At 38.6% G+C, this 24,578-nt stretch overlaps 1 protein-coding gene across 1 annotated transcript in view; it reads right to left on the bottom strand.

Moving 5' to 3' along the window:
• The window catches only part of SNX24 (sorting nexin 24), a 91,942-nt gene that overhangs the window by 25,240 nt on the left and 42,124 nt on the right, over positions 1-24,578 (bottom strand). Inside the window, exons 2-3 of the mRNA XM_084277945.1 lie at positions 22,391-22,474; positions 15,571-15,675 (exon numbers count right to left, since the gene is read on the bottom strand). Of these exons, the coding sequence (XP_084134071.1) occupies positions 15,571-15,675; positions 22,391-22,474 (189 nt within the window). The remainder of the gene's footprint in view (positions 1-15,570; positions 15,676-22,390; positions 22,475-24,578) is intronic.

Genomic DNA, 24,578 nt, shown 5'->3' with positions numbered 1-24,578 from the left:
GGAATGGCTTCTCTGGAAAGGAGAAATAGATTCTAAGTTAGTCCCCTAACAGAAGTAACACAGCTATTGGGATTTCTGTTAAAAATTATCATAGCATTAAAATACTGCAAGAATGTCAAGCTGCTCTCTATAAATCTCATGGTTTTGCTGTTATCTTCACACTTAGCAATTGCTTGATGTTAGCAACTACAGAAGTACTTAATTTTGGCCAGTAAAGTCCACAAATGAAGTAGAAACTGGGAATCACGAATTCATGAATCATATATTCCAGCATTTTTAGAGAGCAGTTGTCTTTACTTCTATTACTCACTTTTGGCACAAATATTTGGTCTCTGGGTTTCCCATGCAAGAATAATTTGCAAAAAGGCTGCATTGCACCCTTCCTTCCAGTGGTTATTCTGCCCCCAAAGGCTCTGGTTTACCCTGCAAGTAAGATCTCCACTGAACCAGGTGTGAGAGCTGGATCTCACGCTGAAAAGCTCACCTGGAGATCTAGATGCTTGACATCTAAAGAAACTGGAAGATGTTTCATGATTTATTGGGATTTTCCAGAAGCCAACAGTACAGGAAAGCTGCTCAGAGAACCACTGTTTCTCAGAATACAGCTATGATCTCCTAGTGACTTGCCAGCAAAGATATAAAGAAAAATACTGTAAACTATCTGTGTTTGAAGTGCTGCATCTGTTGCAGCATGTCTGTTATCATCAGTTTGAGAGTTTGTATGACACCATACTATCACAGCTGTGAATACTGTATTTCCCTACTGATGATGATATTCCGAAAATAAAAAAAATAAGATGCTGGAAAAATGGGGGATGAACTCCCCCAGTCAGATACACATAACTGGAATGACATTTTCTCAGAAGGTTTTATTGGGAAAGTTATCACTGACCTTTTCATTTTCCTAGAATAGACATACCCAGTGGGTTGCAACAGCATAAGAAATAAGATTTTTATCCAACCATTTTAAAACTGCAATTCCACAAAAGCAGACCCCCAGCCACATGGCTTCTGTAAAGGCCAGAGATGCACCACGCAACGTGGTGCTCCAAGACAGTGCTTTTAAAAGCCACGGCAGCTTTATGTGGTACATCTGTGCTGTCAGTTGACGTGAGCGATGCCGACATGCACAGCAGCAATACAACTTACCCAGCCAAGGGAGTTCTGTAAAACTGACTTAGAAATTCGTCTGCTTAGTGTACAACAGACTACATGCAACCTCTCCTGCCTTCTCCAAGGCTTTATATACACAAGTATTAACAGGTTAACCAATGTGCAATATGTCCCTTGAACATAGTAATACTCAAAGCCTTTAAATCTATTTCAATATCTAAGGTGACAGAGAGGCTTTCTCTTCACATTGATGCACTCATTCTCAAAACACAAAGGCTGGGACTTAAGGGGAGCACCCACACGACTTTCCTATGGTTCATCATTAAGGCAAATATCCAGAGGACCCATGTGCAGAATGATGCTTACACCATGTGGGTCAATAACATTTGGCATGCACAGACAGCTGGAAAAAAAGAACACCCATCAAAAATGTCCAGATACATATCATTAGGGACACCCACCTGTATCACAGAGGAATAAAAATCCAATGTGCTAGGCTTAAGTGTCTACCAAACACGGGGGTTACTGGTTATTGACATGAGCAAGCCACAGAACAGCAGAGAGTAACAAGCACAAACATGTAATGTAGTACAAGCAGGACTTCCTTGAGCTGTCAATGTAACAGGAGTAAATCCTGTGATCAGCTATGAATTGTAGAATGTGTAATTTTCTGATGTCTGTTATTTCCTGTAGCACATTGAAAGAAATGTACGTAGTGAAGGTGTCAAATTCAATTTGACATTCCTGTAACAGAAGTGTTGAGAAGAACTGCGTTTTAGTCCTTTTGTTACAAGGAGAAACAAACAAGTCTAATTTCTGTATCACAAACAAAATTTGCCTTTGTGCTTAGTGGTTACTCTCAACTCTATTTTGTTGCATCAGTGCTTCCTTTTGCTTTATGTAAAATTTGCATTCATTGATAACATTGGTTTACTCTGACTGTTATACTGAGCTTTGAACTAATTGCTCTCAATTAATCTGTTCCAGTCTTTGATAGCTTATTTATCAGATTGGGAAAGATAGATTTAATGGTGCTTGCTGGAAACAAGTTCTTTAATTGGAAATACCAGAGTGTTTAGCTCACTTCGTGCTCTAGCAATTAAGGACAATTTGGAAAAGCGTTTTTTCCCCTACTATTGTCTCCTTGATTAGATTTCCAAAGAAGCAGACAAAACAAATGACAATACCACCTAGCAATATTGGTGCAAATAAAAGCCCAGCAGCCGAATTACTTACTATGAGAAATGTGAACCATCCCCATCAATTCCAATGCTGTGTTACATTCATTTTGCTGTATCTTTGCTTCCCAAGTAGGTAAATGGCAAAATTTCTTTCAAAATGCATAGCTCTATGCCTGCCTCTATACAATTATCCCTTTCCACAAATAAGCCAAATCAACAGAAGAAATTATTTTTCTTGATTAAGCTCCCACATTTCTCTTGGGATGAAACAAAACAAACAATTAATCTTTCCTTATTTGTTCTCAGAAGAACCTGCATCCCTTAAACGTACGATAACCAGGGTACCTGTGGCAGGCAGTCGGCAGCAATTAGGCTTGTGCTGAAAATGAATGGACTAGAGTCAGAATGCCTAATCTGCAGAGAGTTTCTACAGGAGGGCAAGGTTAGACCAGGAAAATTCCCTTGCTGTGGAAATACTGTTAAAAATTACCACTTGACTTCAGCATAATTAACAAGGTTTGGGAATTTATATGAACTGAGTAATTGAAAAGAATTAGCAAGAGATATATACATTAATCTTCACCAGTTACAACATGCCTAATGAAATTAAAGGTTCTGCTTCAACTTCATGCTTTCTTTCTGCAAACTTTTTTCATCTACAGAAGAAAAAGTATATTAGATAAAGACAACAACAGTTATGAGAAATTAAAAAGAATGCATCACAAAACTCAATTTTTATATAAAACCATCTTGAAGATGTACTTATGTATATCTCAAGCATTTATGAGAACAAGAAACATGATGAAAGTTTCTTATTTTAATGTCCACATTTTTAAAGTCAGCAGGAAAAATCCATTTCAGGACTATAAATATAGGTATCACTCACAGAATCATAGAATCACAGAATGGTTTGGGTTGGAAGGGATCTCAAAGATTATCTAGTTCCAACCCCTTGCCATGGACTAGGCCACCCTCCACTAGCCCAGGTTGCCCAAAGTCCCATCCAGCCTGGTCTTGAACACTGCCAGGGAGGGGGCAGCCAGAGCTTCTCTGGGAAAACTCTGCCAGAGACTCCCCTCTCTCACAGAAAAGATATTTTTCCCTAATTTAAATGTGTCATCTTTTAACTTAAACCCATGATGCCTCACCCTATCAATACACTACCCTGTAAACAGCCCCTCCCTAGCTTTTCTGTAGGCCCCTTCACGTACTGGAAGGCCACTATAAGGTCCCCCTGGAGCCTCCAGGCTGAACAAGCCCTTCTCTTACAGAAGAGGTGCTCCAGCCCTCTGATCATCTTTGTGGACCTTGATATAACAGAATATATAATGATATATATGATATAATATGCATTAGTAATGCATATCTGTTTGTAAATGTAGCTGTCTCATTCAAGACATGATGCCATTGTTTCAGTAAAATGAAATTTTGTACACCTAACTAAATTTGTATTATATTTGGATTACAGAGACAGTAAGCAGGTGAAAAAAAATAAAGGCAAGTAATGCTGATGTGTGGAGACAGACAATGTTAGCAGAAGATAACAAGCATTTGTTATTCTCCTAGGCTACCCATGAGCACAGGACCTTCTCCCCTTAGTTCACTCAGAAATCCTTCAACACGTCCTTCAGAAAGGAGACATGCAAGATTGCATAAAAGCACAGAAAAGGGAACACACACACGAGGGAATTACATTTAATGCAGGAGACTCCAATTTACTGCAGGACCAGAGGAGAAGGCTCACTGGCTATTTTCTCGCAGCCTATCTGAGGAAGTCATCTCCTCCTCTGCTCACCTTTCTTAGCTACAGATGGAATAGCTCTTACTTCTTGCTTAAGCAGCCCCTCTTGCAAAGAATTTTTCTGTTCCTGTACTCTTTCCTTGCAACACCCCTACAATAGAAGCTCAAAAATTACTGCTTATATAATACAGTATCTTTCCAGTACAATCCTGTGAGTAGTTCCACAGTGGTTTTTTGTTTGTTTCCTTTCAGAATGGTCCACGCTAAACAATACAAATAATGTCAGATGAAAACATTACAGTTATTATTCACACTTCAAAGTGAACAACTGTCAGGTTCAGTTTATCAATCAAGCTTTAATTCAGCTTCCTTATGTGTAAGGATTTATTTAATGCTGCTTACGTGAGCTCACACTACTTCCCCACCCCGCCCCCCGGCCCCGAATCAGTTCTGCATCCAAAAGCACAGGATGGATGCTATTCTATTATTTAGCTTATATCAGATATTTTCATTTCTTCCTCTCATCTCCAAATGTGGTCTGCTCCTTGTGAGCAAATTCAAACCTACCATAAAGACAGGATTATTCACTTGTTTCCCCAGCTCTCTTGTGCAGTATATTAATTCATAAAGAATATTAATGAATGCTCTTCAGTCACACAGAGCACAGACAAAAGAATACTATCAGATTGCATAAAAACCATGATTTGGCAGACGTGGGTTTAACGTAAATGCTAATTTAGTAATGTACACTACTGAAGACACGAAACACAACATAGTGTGTTGTACCACACAAGCAATAATAAAATATTATTTCAGTACAAAATATTTTTTTTCTGTTCACTAGCAACCCATTAAGTAACTTGACAGCTTAATTTTAAAGAAAAATTCCTTAAGATTTAACTTGCTTTGAAAGTCCAATTTAAAAACAACAGTAATAACTTTTACACACACACACACACACACACACACACACATTAGTTTATGTAAAACAATATAGAATAAGAACTGAAAATGTGTTTAAAATCTTGTAGATTGATTAAAAAGACAGGGGAAAGTGGACTTTTACCATACTTTGTGTAGTGATAGCAAAGACTCTTTGCAAAAATTACTTGTTTTACTGTAATGGACAAAAATCGTGTGACTTTCTGTGCCCCCAAAAAAGCTCAAGCAGAATATTTATTAAGGAAAAGGAAAGCTGAATGCATACAAATGAGAAGATGTCTTCAGTATATGGAAGATGACCTTTTTTCTTTTATCATGGTTAAATGAAGTTAAACATCTCACATTTTGTATTGCTCAAGAAGGAATGATGGCTGTTAGAACAACTGGCCATTAGCTGGCTATTGCAGCACACCAGCACTTGAGTTTTAATACCCCTAGTTCTGCTTTAACAGGCTGTGACATCTTTGGCAAAGAAATTTCTTTCTCTGCCCTCTTAAAAGATCTTGCAGTTGTTCTGATCACATGCAGGTCACGACAGAGACACTTCTACTGTATGTAAATGCACAATTAATAGAGTTTAATGTTCATATTAAACCAGGTGAAAGTATGTGACACAACAGCATTATGATATACAGTATACGGAAAAGAACAAGAACACAGGCACAGTTTCTAAAGCTGTCATGTGTGCTAACATAAATTCTGCTTTTAACTGAGTAAAATTTGTTTTGATCAGCTCTAACACATAAGAGTGAAATAAGAGAGAAGTTTATGTAGCACAATTCTACACTGCAAAACTAAACAGATTATTGAAGATGAAGGAAAAAAAATGAAACATAAACCACAACACAGTACCACTTGAAAAGCAAAATATGTAACTCTTAAAACATAAACCAGGTAATTTTCCCAGGCATGCTTGAAAATGCTTGGAATATTTCTGCAGAAAACACTCCTGCTAACAGACACTCTTAACATAGGGCTCTCCTTTAAATTACCTACAGAATTATTTTGCTTTCCCACTTTATCTTCTCTTAACAAATACGCAATCCTGCATGTGTCAAGCATGCTTCTTTAAAATACACAGCCATTGAAACCCAGCTATGTATCTGTACCACCGAAGAAACATGTATGCACAACAGAACCTTAAAAGAGCTGGTTGCAGCAATGATGGATTTAAGTTATTAACCAATCAAAAAAAGATGGATGGTGGTCTGCTTTTCTTAATCTACATCATCATCTAGATCTATTTAAAGATATGTGGTACACTAACAAACTTAGTTAAGGTTTCGATAAAATCAGTAGAATAATCTGCCCTGTTACATTGAGACTGTATCGATCAATAAAATCACTTGTACTAGGAAAGTACTGTTAAGTACTGACAATCCCAGCCATTAATATTATTTAACACTCTGCTCACAATCTTTAATGAGGACAAAGAACATTTTGTCTTTTTATACTTATCATATCATTGCTTTTAGAGCTCCTCACAGGTACAGTTCAACCTTGATTACTACAAACTAACTGCAGACTAACTGGAGCTAGACAAGGAAGATGCTGATTAATTTTGGATAATGGAGAGAATTTTCAATGTGATAAATAGATGTGGGTGACTCAACCAACTTTCCAGCAAAACATCAGTTAAACCTTATTCACTGAATCTAACTTTTATTTGCAACTTCCTAATGCTAGTCTCATTCTTCCCAATGTAGTCACCTGCATTTAAAACAAAACTGGTTTCCAGAAAGAGCAATCAGAAGATAAGCATCTGTTCTGGACTTGATGGGAATTTTTTTTTTTCCTACAAATAAGCCAATTTAGTCTTAAATTAGTTAGAAATAGATCCCAATAACGAATGTGTACATAGGACAAAGGGAAGGATTGCCTCTGCAGAAATCTTTGTGGTGGTTAATGAATGACACCAGAAGTCAAAGTGAATTCTATCCAGCTCCTGCTCTCAGATATGGGGAATGGTTAAACAGAAGCCTAGTGGGAAAAAACCCACAGGTCAGGCATGCACAGAATAAGATGGAGAAGAACAAAAATAGGCCCACATTTAATATAGAAGTTTTATAGCTTAAAATTTCTTCCTCTGAGTTCAGCCTTTAAATACACAGCCAACTACCTCCCACATGTAGAGCATTAGGTCTCAAAAGGCATCAGCCTTTACAAGAGGCTTTGCAGAGCAGCCTCTGTCCTGCATACCTCTTCACTGTACAAATACGATTCAACCATGGCTTCTCAAGAGTATGATTCAATCTTTTCCCTAGTGTTTGTGACACATACAGGGTTGAGTTAATGAAAATACATTCATGAAATCTACTAACAAGTGAAACACAAGTATGTTTTAATTACTACAAGGACTATATTAAAAAGGTCATAATGATTCAGACCAAAGGTCCATTTAGCACTGTATCCTATCTCCAGATGAATGCCAAAGAAGAGTATAAATGAAAAAGACTAACATGTAAGACATTTTCCCTCAATACCCTCACAGCCTCAAAAGTTATTTCCAGTTTGAGAACCTTCTGCTCTTGATGTAAACTGCTCTTCCATGAACCTCTGCAGTCTTCCCTTGAACCAACTTAAAACTTTGCCTTCAAAACACCCTCTGGCAAAGACACACAGGTATACAGGAATAACTAAATGCTTGATACAGAATACATCTCTGAGGATATAAAGAACAATTGTAGTGAATATAAACATTGACAGAGTGGATAACTGTGATGAATGTGAACTGTACAGAAATAAAATTTGAATAGCTGAGCAATCATTGAATAGTTCTAAGATCCTTTTGTCATTACATTTCCAGAATTAAATAGTAACCTACTTGATTTATTTTTATTGGGCGAAGTACATGAATGTCTCATAAAAATACACTTATCACAGAGAGATCTCAATAATTCTAACCAGCTCCAACAGCACTGGTTCAAAAATGCCTACTTCTGCAGACATTACTTTTTTTTAATTCCTTCTTAAATACTGCTAATGGAATGTCAAGAATTGTTCCATTTAGAAAACTCTTACAGATTACTTCTCATCTTAGAGAACTGTGTAAGCTTCAGCCAGCCCACAAACCAGGATCTACCCGTCTTTATACGAAATCCTAGTTTTCATTCTGCTTAGCGGAGCTCAGGCCAACTTTATGTGGGACTGTGGGACATACTTTCTGCCACAAAGAGAAGAGAAAAAATTGAAAAATCATGTGCATCACCCTACTTTATGATACTACTCCAGCCAAGACAGGTCTGAAGCAGCAGTTACAGAGGAATCACAGAATCACAAGGTTGGAAGAGACCTTTAAGATCATCAAGTTGAACCGTTCCTGTCCTATGCTAAACCATAGCCCTAAGTACCTCATCTACCCTTTTTTTTAACACAGCCAGGGAAGGTGACTCAACCCCCTCCCTGGGCAGCCTGTTCCAGGCCCTGACAACTCTTTCAGTAAAAAAATTTTTCCTAACCTCTAATCTAAACCTGCCCTGGCACAGCTTTGTGCCATTTCCCCTTGTCCTACCTCTTGTCACCTGGCTGAAGAGACCATTGCCCACCACTCTACAACCTCCCTTCAGGTAGTTGTTGGTGATGATAAGGTCTCCCCTCAGCCTCCTCTTCTCCAGGCTAAACAGCCCCAGCTCCCTCAGCCACAACTCATAGGATTTGCCCTCCAGCCCCTTCATCAGCCTGGTTGCCCTTCTCTGCACTCGCTCAAGGACCTCAATGTCCTTTTATGGTGGAGAGTCTAGAACTCCACACAGTACTCAAGGTGTGGCCTCACCAATGCCGAGTACAGAGGCACAATTACCTCCCTAGACCTATTGGGCACACTGTTTTTGATACAAGCGAAGATGCCATTGGCCTTCTTGGCCACACTGCTGACTCATATTCAGCCTGCTGTCAACCAACACCCCCAGGTCCTTCTCTGCCTGACAGCTCTCCAGCCAGTCTCCCCCAAGCCTGTAGTGCTTCATGGGATTGTTATGTCCCATGTGCAGCACTCTACACTTGGCCTCGTTAAACTTCATCCCATTGGTCTCAGCCCATCGGTCCAGCCTGTTCAGATCCCTCTGAAGAGCCTCCCTACCCTCAGGCAGATCAACACTTCCTCACAGTTTAGTGTCATCTGCAAACTTACTGAGGGAACATTCAATCCCTTCATTGAGGTCATTGATAAAGATGTTGAACAAGACTGGACCCAGGACTGAGCCCTGGGAGACGCAACTCGTGACCGGCCTCCAGCTGGATTTGGTTCCATTCACGACCACCCTTTGGGCCCGGCCATCCAGCCAGTTTTTAACCCAGCTGAGGGTCCACCTGTCAAGGCCAGTGGCAGCCAGTTTCTCAGTCAGAATGCTGTGAGAAACCGTGTCAAAGGCTTTGCTGACGTCCAGGCAGACCACATCCACAGCCTTGTCCATTAAGTGGGTCACCTTGTCATGGAAGGTGATCAGGTTAGTTTGACAGGATCTACCTTTTGTGAACCCATGTTGACTAGGCCTGATCCCCCGGCCATCACGCATGTGCTGCATGACAGCTCCCGAGATGACCCTCTCCATGATCTTCCCCGGGACCGAGGTGAGACTGACAGGCCTGTATTTCTGAACCTAAGGAGAAGTATTTAGCTGTTGAAAGGCAAAACTCTTTGCACAACATAGTGTACTTGCAGACCAGCATCAGGAGTCTAAATAGCTTTTCTTACAGCAGAGACCTCTCTAGTCTTCTTGAGAATGGACAAGGTTACATATGACTGGGTTTGCATTCCTCCTCAAAATAGCAACAGGCCAACAGAAATTGAATCAGTTTAGCAGTGAAGAAGTAATGAAACTTCCCACAAGGTGATGGAAAACTCTTTCCTGTCACAATTAGATAAAAACCCCTGAGAAATCAAATTATCTCACTCCCCAGAATGACAACTAAAAGGGACAATGACTGACATTCAAAGAACCCAGTAGATTCTTATCCTCACTTGCAATGTGAAACGCTACATTAGCTCTGAAATGCTCTGCAACAGTTTCCAAATCAACAAAAATTCCTTTGACTATTTTAATTTAATCTAAAACTTTTACGAAGCAACAGCACAGATCAACTTAAAAGAAAATAGTTCAAAAGCTTTAGAATACAATTTGGATTAATGACTAAAATCAGGAAGCTTTTTTCTTGGGATTGGGAATGTTATTTAATTCTTCCATCCAGATTTATTGATTTGTTCATACCCATTCTCCAGTCAGAAAAGGCTATTTATTCATTTAAATTTTACCACAAGGAATTTAGTATCCACACTTATTGAAGTTATTAAAGAAAATCATCACAGTCCATGAAGAAATGACACCTTCGGCCAAATTTTCTGTAAGACTGTTTTCCTTTTGCAGTCATAAACTGCAAAAATAGCTCATATTTCTTCATGTTTTTTGCAGTTGCTGTTCAACTGTTACCCAAAAAAGAGTAAAAACATGCAGTATAATAATGGGTGATTACTATCCTTTATGTTTCTGATGAACTCACTTATAATGCAACTACACATTATTCATCACTCCATCCACTGTTTTCCTAACTCCACCCTGCTGGAAACCAAGATAGTTAAGGAGTAGAGGATTGGATTCTACTTTTTAAAGAGTAAAATCATAACAGATATGGTTTTATTTATCTTTTTCAGGAAGGATTGGTAGTTAAAATATTTTTAAAGAGAATTGCATTTTGAAGAATACTGAAATATAGGTCAAAGTGCTTCTCAGATCTCCAGATTATTTCCTTAAATGGAAAACAAATCTCTAGTCCAGTTTCATAAACTCCATAATTCATTTTGAAGATTTGGATTCCTGAAACTGCTGGAATGTTCAAGTTCATCAAGTCTCCAAGTCTCACAGCCAAGCAGTACTTTAACCAATCTTATCTCCAGGAATCAGGACTGCTCTCTTTGTAAAAAGTTCAAGGGTAAATAAAAGGCAATTATGTTTTCTTGACCTTAGCTGAGAAAGAAGTGTTAACTCTACATATTAACTCTGGTATGTACATACAGACTCTACATACATACAGAGCAGTTCAGAAGGTTTATGGTTCTCTTTTTTTATATTAGAGTTTTGCCAGTCAAAAGAAGAAATTCTTCAGGTCACCCAGACCACAAAAAATGAGTTGGTATCCTGAAGCTCATCAAAAATATGGAACTCCTCCAGAATCTCTATCCATAACCAAATCATTTTAGTGAAGACTAGCAGCAGCTACACAGTCTCATGCTGAGGTGTGGGTGCCACTTCACAGTGAATTCTGTTAACAATGCCTGTTATCTTGTTGGACTGATGATATCAGCAAATGATGAGATTTCTTCTGCCCAGGGGGGTTAGAAAATATCTATTCCATTGAACTTTAAAAGGCAGATCTGTCAAAGGGCAAGTCCCGAGGGCAGAGAGACTGGATGGCAATAACATCCAGTGTCAGCTTACTGGGACAAGGATATGACCTAACTCCAAATCAGTGGAGAGCAGGTGGCTAGATCAAATTTTTCCCCATTACCAATTCACTGGAAATAAGCTCCATAAAAACTGCTCCTCCAAGTGTACATCATATAAAATCTATTTGTAACATATACTGATCAGATTGACAACGCAGCTGCAGCTGCTTCAATAACCAATTAGATAAGGTCCTTCAGTGCTGCCCTTAGGAATCCCAATAATGTCTTCAACGTCCAAAATACAATCTCAACTACCTGTTCAGTTAGTCCATGCATGAGATGACTTACTGTATTCATGCACAACAATAACTGATCAAGAGATAAACTGATCTGTATCACCTTTAAATAAACTTCCAAAGCAGACCGTAACTCTGTGATGCTTTATGATTAACAGCCAGTCCCAGATTATACCATGAGTTAAAAAACCCAAACAAACAGCCACCACTCAGAAGCTACAATACTGATTTACAGTTTTCCCTATTATTTTCCACACTTACCTTCTACGACTTTCAAGCAAACACATTTCTCCAGGCTCACAAACATACTATCAGGAGACACAGACTTTCAATGCAGGTCCAGTTGGCAGCCCTTGTCAAATTAGAGGCTCCCTACAAAATCAGCTACCTCAAATAGGTATTTTCTACCTTTTCTCAACACCAAACACCTCAGGAAACATATAAATAGAAAATATTTCATAACTGTAAACAAATCATAGTTAAGTTAATATCCTAGAGCAATCTGATACTACTGTCAGATTTTTGCCAGCAATAATGTAATTTCATGATTTATTTTACCAATTTTAAATAAAAAACACCTGGATTATCATATTTAATGTAATTTAAGCTACAAGCTCAGATACATGTAAATACATAACTATTAAGTGAAATTTTACATCATACACTAATTGATTTATGGTAACTGTTAGTTGATAGCCACCACAGGCCATATCTTCCACCGTCAGTAACAGGTATTTTCTTATTAAGCGAAGATTAAACCAGATTAATTTAAATCCTGTGCAATGTAGATTAAGTCGTGCACACAGACAGTTAGTATGGATCAGCATAAGAGCAATAAGTTATTGCTTCATACTTATTTGCTTGCATGTTTGGGGTTATGCTCTGTTACTCACTTATCTTTGCATCTGTTTCCCCATTAATAAATTAACTGTAATTCTTCTTTCCTCTTGTCAGTCAGCTGATTGTTCTCAGCATTCGCACGGGCTCTGTATTGTTATTATACTACATGCAGTTGAATTACTACAGATACTAGTGCTTACTAGTCAATTGCTCCACAGCATTAAAAATGAAAGTTGAAAATTCTGGCCAAACTTGTAAAATACGAAAGTTAGTCAAAAATAGTACAGATAAATCAAAATTCCATTAAAATTGGTCTACCATAACTAGAAAGAAATGCCTACTCAACCTTTCAAAAACAAGAGAAAAATAAGTAAACTGATGAACATTAACTGACAATGGACAATGATAAATTTAAAACTCTTGATTTAATAATATTTGGTTTATTCCTAATTTTTCTATTCTTCAAGAAGATACAATTAAATGTTTCTGAGATTTTGTCCATCCACTGCAAGAAACAATCTACCTGTGCTGAAAGCATCTAAGAGGGCAATTTCACTGTGAAAAGGTCACAAAGAAGTAACAAGGTACTGGCAAATGCCGCACATTCTGCTCAGACAGGGAGATTTTTTTCTTTCTTTACTACTTGATAGAGACTAATTCTACTATTCTTAATTTTATGTCATTATTTTTATTTGTATTTAACTAACCAGAGAGGACTACTTAATTAAAAATATATTAAGAAGCCAATATAATTAGACCATGTCAGGTAAAGATCTGTATTTGACTGCTGTCTGCATGGCATATTACTTCTTGCATGTACAGATCTTCAAGGTGCAAAATGCAATAATGAGAAATTAATACATAGTACATAAACCAATTTGAATGTAACATCTGTGTAAATACTCAATCGTTCCAAACACAAGATCCAGGCTGGTTTTGAAAAAACAGTCAACTATTACCGTGATTCCACAATAGTTTACCAGCTGCACCAAAAGAGTGGCTTACAGTACGACCACTGACCAGTGATGGTAGCAGCCAAACTGCTCTTACAGATTAACTCTCATTAGTATCACCTGAAAATATGTTTGCAGTATTTGATATAATTTGTCTTAAATTAAAAGCTCATCATGTCTTCTGAAATTACAGCACATACCTGCACCATATCTTAGAAAATGCTTGGCATTGAAGCACCTTAATATTAAGTTTTAATTGTCTAAAATAATTTTAAAAGCTAAAATTTCACTGATGAAATTTCTGTTCTGAAAGTTCTGCTGTTAGCAAAACCAGAATTTAATGGCTCTGACAAGAATATTAGTGGAATTTTTTTCCATGTTTTAATTTACCATGCACGTTAGTATGGATGTAACTTAGAAGCTTGTCATGTTTTAATCAGATGATGTCCAGGAGTCCTTCCAACCTAAACCATTGCACGATTCTGTGATGGTCAATGGTGATAGAAGACAGGAAAAGAATTGAATGTACAAGGCTGTACAAGAACCAGAATTGACTAACGCTTCCAGTAGGGGGAGATGTTCTTTTAAAGTTTATCAGCAATTAAAAAGAGCTAACCAAATCACCCCTGTGTCTGCTTAATAAAAATCAGTTGGGTAAGAGAAATCAGTATGTCTGCCTTAGTAGAAATATTCTCCAAAAGGCAGTTGTATGAAAATCAGACCCGCCCACCTCTAAATTTCCCAGCAAATGGATGTAAGATGATATAGCAAGCTCTGCTGACAGCCATCGAAACCAAGACGGTCCTCTCCAACAGCAATGTTTTTTCACCCACAAAATAAATGTAATTTTCAGATGCCAAAGATGCTATAATTATATAGAGCAAGAGGAAAAAAAGGATCAGTTTGGTTTTTTTTCAATTTAACAATGTCAACTCAGTATCTAAAAATTAAAAATCCCAAACAACTATGTTGCCTGAAATGCTCCCTTACATATCACATAACTGTCTGACCTGTGTTTTTCTCCTTATTTCCAGATTTCTTTTCAAAAATTGAATGTCAGAAGTATTAGTGTCTTGTGTCACCCTATAATTCTATACTCCTCCTTAAAGCAGTTTTCTTTTACAAACCTTCCTACAAATCAGGGAGGTTCCTGAGTGGTGCAGGTTACCATCTATTTTCTATGCAGCTCACTGTCCATTATGCTGCAGTTCACCATTCTTCCCGCTGTGCCACTGCAACTGTGGATGATGACATAAATGAGATCTCTGAAATTTTTACTCGTTTTACTACACTGATTTGAGTAAAAACAGAGTACTCTTATTCTTGCCTTCATCCCAGAGTAATTATCAGTTGACTCACATAATTTCTATGATCCCCTTCAACAAAAGAGTACTTGGGCAAGTACAACTGAAGATACAGTGAACTCGGAACATGTCTGAAGGAACAGCTTAATCTGGCTTTGTCACCAAAAAAATGGCTGTGTAACTATACCACAAGCCATTTTTAAAGAAATCATGGTGAGAGTAGAAGTTCCATTTATTAAAAATAGGCTGGGATTTATCACCAGTATATTTGGATGTCTGTATGTCAGAGTAATTCCTTACAGTCTGTAGCAAAATCAGAACCCAAATAGGCAAAATCTGTGATTTTAAATGTAAATTTCCAACCTGTACAAGATTAATGTGGGATGACAGGTGCCTATTCCAACCTATTTCAGATACAAGCATATACAGTAGAGGGATATGAATGTGATGAGCTGATTCTTCCTTAGTCTGTCTAAACAGGCATGAGATAAACAAAGCCTCCTTGTATCTCTCGTGTTTGGTACAGTCAGAACAGCTTTGGAAAGAATAACATTATTTTCCCCACTTAGGAAAATGAGGTACCAGTGGGTTCACCAAAGTCAGACAGCAGCTTTTGCCAGAATCAGGAAAAAAATGCAAAACAGTCTGGATTTCTAGCTGCTAGTGTGCTAAGTGAACAGAAATCATCACTGCTGCTAAGTATGCAGCCCATTTCCCACCTCTAAAATTGCCCATCAATGTAACAACCGGCTTCACACCTGCTGCATCTTTTACTTTCACAGATGCTGGTTTTGCCTTCACAGTTCCAAGAAGAGACTCACCTGCAAGTACAGCTCCAAGCCTTGACGTCGCTGCTCCAGAACCTTGGGGACCCAGTTTCGCACATGCTTTGAAGGGATCTCTGGAGTCCTTATGAACTTCTTGAGCTGTGAATGAAAAGAAATGCAGGCAGAAACAAAATATTTATTTACAGAAAACACACTTATGTTAAAGATGAGGCAGTAGAGGTAAAATAACCAAACATAAACAACAACAGCATAGCAATGAAATTACTCACCATCAGCCCGCTGAAATAACAGCAAACTTCACACCTACACGCTGCAGTTAAAAATCTCCATGTCATCCTGCTCTGGACAATGAAAGGGAAGCCTACTAACAATTTACTGTGACTAACAACCTTAAACCAAAATGACAACTACTTGAGAATACTTGAAGTAAATTCCCCATTAGTCAGTGTGGGATGGTACCTCACAACACTACCATGATGTATGCAGATATTACCTTGCCAAGTGTGGTGATAAAACACCATGACAATTTTCAACTCTAGATTTAGGCAACTATGAACAGGTGGGAGAAGTACAGGGAGAAGATACTACTATTTCTCTGGAGTGCTGGCCACCAAGAGAGCAAAATATCTGTGCCCCCAAATTATACCAACAGATTGACATACTGAGAAATAGCAAGACTGCCACTGATTTCCAAGACAGCTCTGTAACTATTCCTCTAAAGATTCTCACAGGAAAGCTTTTACACATATATACAGAAATGTGTATGCATATAGACAGACATAAGCATATGCTCTGACAACACTAAGAATCCTTTTGCTGGAGCACTGCATTTTTTTAAAACCAAAATATATAAACGTTTTCCTCAAAATTACAGAGCAAAAATAACAACTGGAATAGACTTCATTGCTTTTTAATAAAAGGTGACATTAGACATTCTTTCTGTTGGATATTGCCTCTGAGTACATCCGAGGCAAGGAATGCAAGGAAAGAAACTCAAAATTGACTTTGACATGCATACCCCTGGGAGACTGAGAATTTACATTTCATCTTTGAGCTTGCTGAGATGTCACTATAGGAAAAAACAGTGCCAACACATCAACGTCTCTACGATCACAAGTAACAAAGCTGCAGCAAGGAAACCTCAATTGCTTTGGAAACATTTTGCAACTCACTTAGCAGTACTAAATTACAATTAAACATGAAGTGAGAAAAAAGAACCCACTAAACAAAACCCCAAACTCATGAACTTTATTTGTCTGATCTTAAAGCCAGAATATAAACCCTCATTTTTTCCTCTACATTGCTCGAGAATGTTGAAGAAACTGTAGTCACAGCTGTTGTGGACTATGACAGCACCTGCAGATGAGTAACAAATGAGGAGAATGCTCCAGATGAAGGGAGACAAATATGCAACAATACAAGCGTCAACCAAGGCCTAACTGCTTACAAGATAAATACTCTGTGGCTGGTACCTCAGCTGGTGATTAACAATCCTTTTGTGCTCTGTGGCCCTGTTAGATAAACCCTCCAGTAAACAACTACTTTCCTGTGCAAGCACAGGTACCATGTGTAGCTATAAAGTGAATGCTGTACAAATAATAAATGATAAACTCACTTTCTTATGCTTACATATACAACAATGCATTACAATAAATAATTATTACAATGTCAAAAGAATAGTAAGCAAATCTACACGTGTTAACTTTGTACCTGTCCCTACACCAGAAATGTCTGAGTACAGTTATTTGCCATAATACTTTCCAGTCTCTGCCACTCACCTAATGCCTATTTGACATACTGTAGCCTCTATTTCCTGCAAGACTAAAAGATGGCTCAAATTACCAAGGAAATAATTCTTTGTCCAAGTGTGAAAAGTTAGTATGATTTACAGTCTACATTTATTATTCTAAAATTATAAATAACTTGCAAAACAAGATATCCAGAACTCAAGAATTTCACAGGTTTCACTGCAGTAGTTGTTACACCATCACCTGCTAGCATTCTGGTGCTTAAAAAGAACTACAAATGTTTTAAAATTTAAAAGTCTTGGTATTTTTAACCATTGGAAGAATATATTTAAAAAAAACCCCGTTAATATAAAAATAAAACTTTTGTTCAAACCTAAATACAATATTGTAATGTGAATGGTGCATAGCTTGAACGTCATGGTTTATCATCCATACCCAGTTCAAAGTATAATGGTCTATGCAAACCATGTTAAAAAAAGACAACAGAAGCGCATGTTTTCTGTCAAGGGAATAATCTGTACTTTTAGCGTAGCATGGCAGGCTTGAAAAGTTTCTAAATCTTTTCCATTACAGCCAGATTGCAGAGGAAGTGAGGCTTTACTTTTTTACACAACTGGAATGTAAGAAAGGTTGAACTAAGGAAGGAGGCAAATCCAGCCATATTCTTAGAAATGGCTTTGTTGGGGGAAAAAAAAATCAAAATACTAATTTGCATTGTGATGAATCATAATGTCCAGTATGAGCAACGGAGTACTCCTTCCTCTATATAATGCCAATGGAGCATGTCCTCCTCCAGCAAAAGGAATAATCTCCCCTTCAGTCTCTATGCCCATTTTCTACCACAGTTGTTCTCTACAGCAGCTTTGTTTCTCCTGCTCCCTACAGACAACTCCATCACTAAAGGCACCTTGAATATGCAGTAAGTCTGAAGATACCTTTGCAACTACCAGCTACTCACAGCAACTGACATTTTTAAACTAAAGGGGAAGAAAAGAACAACAAATAAATAGCCTATGGGCATGCTGAAAGCAAACTGGCATCAGGACCTGAGTATAAATAGTGTCATGGGATGGGAACAAATCGCTCACAAAGAATAATCAACTTCAAAATATTCTTCTCCAGCAAAAAATGATCAAATACACACACATCTTTTAAGAGCAGGGAGATTTTCTGCTCTAACAAAAACCAGAGAAGAGAAGAAAGGGTGAAACTGAATACTATCATCAGAGAATGCTTTCTCTAATATTTCTCTAACACTGAAAGCACTAAGAAAGGTCTGCAGTAAGAGCTGTTCAACCATGGTTACTGAAATTTGACCATAACTTAAAAAAGTAAGACTTAAGTAAATAGATTGCTGCCAAAATACTTTGTTTTGCATCCGTACAAGGAACAAATAAGGAAAAGTCAGTGTCAAGTTCGCAGAGTAACACAAAAAGACAGCAAGCTGTGGTGCAAAATGTAGGGTTAGAATATCTGCTTTTCAGGTTTGTTTATTTTGCTGCTCTTTCTGAAGAGAGAGAAAGGGGCCATCATTGCAGAAACCTCTGCAAAGGGAGTTCCAGCAGAGGAAGCAGTGTACGAGGAGACAAATCTGAGAGCAAGATTGTAGTCATTCATGATTTCTGTGCAGAGTAACTGTGCAACTCCAGAAATTACAGTGCAATGAGACAGCAACAAAGGGAACAAGAACAAGCAGAGGCCTTCAATGCTTCTTTTGCCTAAGTCTTTAATACCACTGATAGACCTTGGACTGCGCATTCCTCTGAGCTGGAGGGCCATGAATGTGGAAACCGTGACTTCCTATTTTGTGGGCACTGGAAGTCATGGACCAGCTGTATCAGCTGAATGTTCACAAGTCCATGGGGCCTGATGGGATTCATCCCAGAGTTCCAAAGGAACTAGTGGATGTTATGGCAGGATTCCTCATAATCACCCACCACAGGTCTTGGGAGTCTGGGGAGGTTTCTGCAGACTGGAAGCTAGCCAATGCTATTCCAGTTTACAAGAAGGCCATGAAGGAAGACTCTGGGAACTACAGACCGTTAGTCTAACCTCTGTTCATGGAAAAATTATGGTGAAAATCATACTGAGTACTACTGAAAGGTATTTAAAGAATAACACAACCATCAGGGACAGCCAACAAAGGAGAAGTCCTGTTCAACTTATCATAAAATCATAGAATGCTCTGGGTTGGAAGGGACCTCAAAGATGATCTAGTTCCAGCCCCTTTGCCACTGGCAGGGACACCCTCCAAGAGATCAGGTTGCCCAAAGCCTCATCCAACCTGGCCTTGAACACTTCCAGGGATGGGGCTTCCACAACTTCTCTGGGCAACCTGTGCCAGTGCCTCACTAATCTAACGTCTAAACTAAACCTGCCCTCTTCCAGCTTGAAGCCATTGCCCCTTATCCTACCACTGCACTCCCTGATGAACAGTCCCTCTCCCACTTTCCTATAGGACCCCTTTAAGTATTAGTAGGGCACAACTAGGTTTCCCTGGAGCCTTCTCTTCTCCAGGCTGAAGAAGCCCAACAACCTCAACTAATTAGATAACCTTCTATGATAAGGCTATCCATCTAGTGATGTATTTTTTCTGGATTTTAGTAAAGTTTCTGATGCTGTCCCTCACAGCATCCTTCTGGACAAGCTGTCAAGCTGTAGTATGAACAACACAGTTGTGCTGTATGAAGAACTGGCTGAAGGGCAGAGCTCAATAGGTGTAGTGAACGGGGCTATGTCTGGCTAGCAACTGGTCACCAGTGGTGTTCCTCAGGGCTGAGTTCTAGGGCCAGTTCTGTTTGATATCTTTATCAGTGACCAGGATGCAGGAGTTGCATGTACCATTAGTAGGTTTGCTGATGACACCAAGCTGGGAGGTGCTATTGGCTCTCTCAAGGGACAAGAGGCCTTGCAGAGAGATCTGGATAGATTGGAGCATTGGGCTAAGAGTAACGGGATGAAATTTATCAAGTTCAAATGCCAGATCCTGCACCTAACAGAGTTACAACAGACACAATTATAAACTGGGACAGGAGTGGGTGGAAAGCAACCCTGCAGAAAGGGATCTTTGGGGTGCTGGTCAACAGTAGCAAAACATGAGCCAACAGTGGGCCAGCTAAGAGGACAAACCCATCCTGGGGGCATAAAACACAGCATAACCAGTTCGCCAACAGAGAGGATTGTCCCACTGTATTTAATGCTTGTGCGGCTTCACCTTGAGTACTGGGTGCAGTTCTGGGCTACATCATTTAAGACAGACGTGAAGGTCTGAATGCCCCAGAGGAGGCAACAAAACTGGTGAAAGGGCTGGAAGATATGTCCGGAGAGGAGAGGTTCAAAATGAAAGCAGAGAAAAGGAGGCAACCCTATTGCTCTTTATGGCTTCCCAAGAAGGGGAAATCCCTGGAACCAGTGATGTAATGTGTGGGAATGGTTCAAAGCTGCACCGAGGAAGGTTCAGGAAGCATTTGACATAAGGAAGCACTTCTTCAATGAGAGGATGCTCAAATACTAGTGCAGGCTTTCTAGAAAGGTGGTGGATGCACCAAGTCTGTCAGCATTTAAAGACATTTGGACAATGACCCTAACAATTTAACTTCTGACCAGCTCTGAAGGGGTTGGGCTGCTGGACTAGATGATAACTATAAGTCCCTGACAACCGAAATAATCCTGTTCTGTTTGGATTGGGTGCATTTTAAGCACATAAATTCTAAGTTTCCCCTCTTAATGTTTCCTAATTGATTTAGTTGTATATTCTGAACTCATATGCCTTACTTTCAATTGCAAGGTCATTCTCCTATGCAAAATAAAGCACACATATATTGCAAGGCTTGACACAGGGTGAGTTGTGCACTAATTGCTCATGTGTTACTATATTCAATGTGATCACAGTGGAGAAAATATCTGAGACACACCTGAACTGAAACAACAAAGACAAGCAAAAAGACAAGAAGCATTAGCACATTTTAATTGTGAAAAATATATTACCATTCTCTGGACCTTTGAGGGCCAATATACAGATGGGTCAATAGTTGCCTTTTATTAACCCAAGTTTGCTCATGTCAATACATCATGTAAGGCTGGCAAAATCCATCCTCTGTGCCACCAGGATAATGCTTCTTCCCTGAATGAGGTGACTCCTGAGTTGACCCAGGACCACCAGCAAACATGCTCCTCAGACACTGCAGTGGCAGGAGCCGTAAAAACCTCTCTGCTCTTTGCAGAATAAACTATTCCATATTGCAGGCAAGCAGTAACAGTCTAAGCAGCTGAGTGTGCACACATTCCACTGCCCCTGAGAGCTACCAACGAACACATGTTTAGTTGACCCAGGCCCTAGGAACAAAGAACTGAAGCACTTCATTGCAGCCTTACCACAGTGAACGGGCTGCAGTGCTTTTCCAGAATTTTCCTACCTAATATTTGTCTTCCTTAAGGGGGAAAAAAAAGCTGCAGAAATGTATAGCAGCATCCAGTTCATACAGTATAGCAGAAAAATCATACTTTTCCTTTAAAAGTGATCAAAACAATTTAAAGAACAGTTAGAGGATAACCAATCTTGAAAATACTGAGTTCTTTTCTATATATTATTAAGATGATTCAGTAGTCAAGCTTAGCAAATATTTTCTATCACATTTATTGCATGAAGAGCAGCAGAGTGAGGTGGTCTATATAGGATTTTTATGGCTAGTTTCCTGGTGTATGCAAGTTGTTTCCTCAGCTTTACATACAGCGTGTTAGCAACACAATTGATAGATATAACAAAGAATTTGCATATTTGGATAAAAAATGAAGATATATTTATTTTCTGTAGGAATGGGTCTTATTTTTTTGATTTTACAAACACAAAAAAACTACAGTCAGCATTTTAGCAATACAGCATGAAAGCAATAATCAAAAAGAAATGTAGTTAGTAACATCTGAGAAGTCATTGTTACTTTCCACAGAACAGAAAAGAAACTGAGTTAGTTGGGAACTCATTTCCAGAGACATGAATCTCAAGATGTATTTAAGATAAACCGTGTATAGTAACAATTTCAAGACAGAGGAAAACATTACAACTAAGGCAAAACAAAGTTAAATCTTATAAAGAAAGAGATCACTACCTTTTTATGAAGTGCATGGAATTCACTATACCTCTTCTCCACAAAATGTTTTCTTCCACTCATTAGCACCTCTATTTTAAAGACCTGAAAATTATAAATAATAAAAAGGAGATTAATGTACTTGCACAAACAGTTCTGTGACGTGGCTGTGGCTGCATATTTTACCATGGTCATTCTGTGGCTGGTCCCAAAAAACCCATGATGACTTATGAGCTGCAGAAGTACAATGATTAACGGGAAGTATGGCTGAACCTTCTATTAAGAAGTCTGTTCAAGAAACACACAAAAAGACAAGTTAAGCTTGCACTTAACTTCTGTACACACTTACTTAGTGTACATGTAAAACAAAACATTGTATCACTTCCTTTCTGAAACATTTAATACATTTTAAAGTTGTTAAAAAAAATCTTAAAAAGATGGTAATGACAACAAGAAAAAATTACTTTTCCCTCTTGTTATAGAGCATACTAAACCACATATGTTCAGTAAGAGGTGGGTAACACATGCAGTATCTTATGCATGGAAAAAGAGAAATAAATGCAAACACTATATTGTAGGTTAATTTCCCACTAACCTACAAATCCATCTCTAGTCTCAACTCAGGTTGTGCTACTACCTACACCCTAGGAAAAAACAAAGCAAAACCAAAAATGGCAAATGCTTGTTTTCTTTGTATGATACATGTGACAGCTTTTGTTGCTGTCTTTGGAAGGTTGAAAGGGCAGGAGAAGAAGCTCTCTGGATCCACTAATTAGTAGTCACTAACATGACATTTTCTTGATTCTCAGGTCACCAGGTCAGTTCTGAGGGCAAGTGATGAGAAATATTTTGAAGTACTCAAGAAAACACGGTCTATTAAATAAAGACACGATCAGCAGAAAAACAATACAGAAAAGGTGCCTGGTCTGCCTAGGAGTTCTTTGTTTTCTGTTTTGCTCAGAAAATGCTGGAAATAATTATTTCCAGGACAATGAGAGACAATGTTCAAGACAGATGATTACATCAAGACCCAAGACTTAGGCCAAACAAAAAGTTCTTTGAAATAAATCTGCAAACTGTTTGTGTCTGAGTGCAGAAAAAAGCGGTTTCTGTCACAACATTCCCAGCTAGCACTGATCACAGCAAGCATGCAGAAACCATGCTGGAGAAACAACTCCTATTGTCCACTGGAACCTGCCTTACAAACAGGTCAAAATGCTACGGTTTACACTGGCTAGACAAATCACATTAGAAACAGACAGTGTTTTATTTAATCCAGACTGAAGTGCATCCACCTTTGTTTGAATGCAGTATGGATGGGGCTGCGGTCATTTCACACCAATGTTTACATTACCAAAATTAGTTCAGATCATTGTAATCCATCAAAACAACTTGTGCTACATTCTACCTCTTTGAAAAAGACTATTTTTGTGTCCTAATCAGTGTGAGCAGATGACCTTATTTGGGTGCATTGATTTCTACACCCTACACCTCGCCCCCTCCCCCGCTATCCATTTAGACTATTTTGGGAGAACAGCTATTGGCTACTAAACAATTTTCCTCTAGGAGTGAAAAAACTCTAAGGCACCCTTAGGAATATGTTCTAAGTTCAGAGTTACAGAGAGATTCACATGCAAAGAAAAATCAATGTAGGTTTTTTTCTTTAGTTGAGACTTAATATCTTAATTATATGAGAGGAAAGCATTAGTCACATCTTATATTCTACCCTCTGTATGAAATAAATGGTTCTGTGAGGACCAAAACACTTCGGATTGTACAGGAAAGACATGACAATGAGGAGTTTTGACATTCCTACCATACGTTGGTGGTAGGAATGGGTAACTGATTGTGAAACTAGTCAATTTAGAAGTGACCATGAGTTGCTAATTAAGGTGTCACAGCAGTTTTGAATTAACTTGATATTATATCTCCAGCAACTATGAGCAACTCATAGCTTCTGGAGATATGAGCAACTATCATTATGTTAGTTGCTGGAGATATAACACCCACCTATACCTCAGTCAGCTCAGAGTCTTTGAACCACTGTTAGTTTAGTGCTTTTCTTGGCTACAGGGAGATGTCTAAGGGGCTCCTGCCTCAGCTGCAGGCACTCTCTTGACAGGTAACTTTCTTGTGAATCATGGCTTGCCTCGTGGAGTCCCATTTTGGCTTTAGTCATATATGTGCAACTTCAGAAAAATGTCTTTCC

The sequence above is a fragment of the Gallinula chloropus genome (genome assembly GCF_964237585.1).
Source record: "Gallinula chloropus genome assembly, chromosome: Z".
NCBI lineage: Eukaryota > Metazoa > Chordata > Aves > Gruiformes > Rallidae > Gallinula > Gallinula chloropus.
This window is presented reverse-complemented; position numbering and strand designations above follow the sequence as displayed.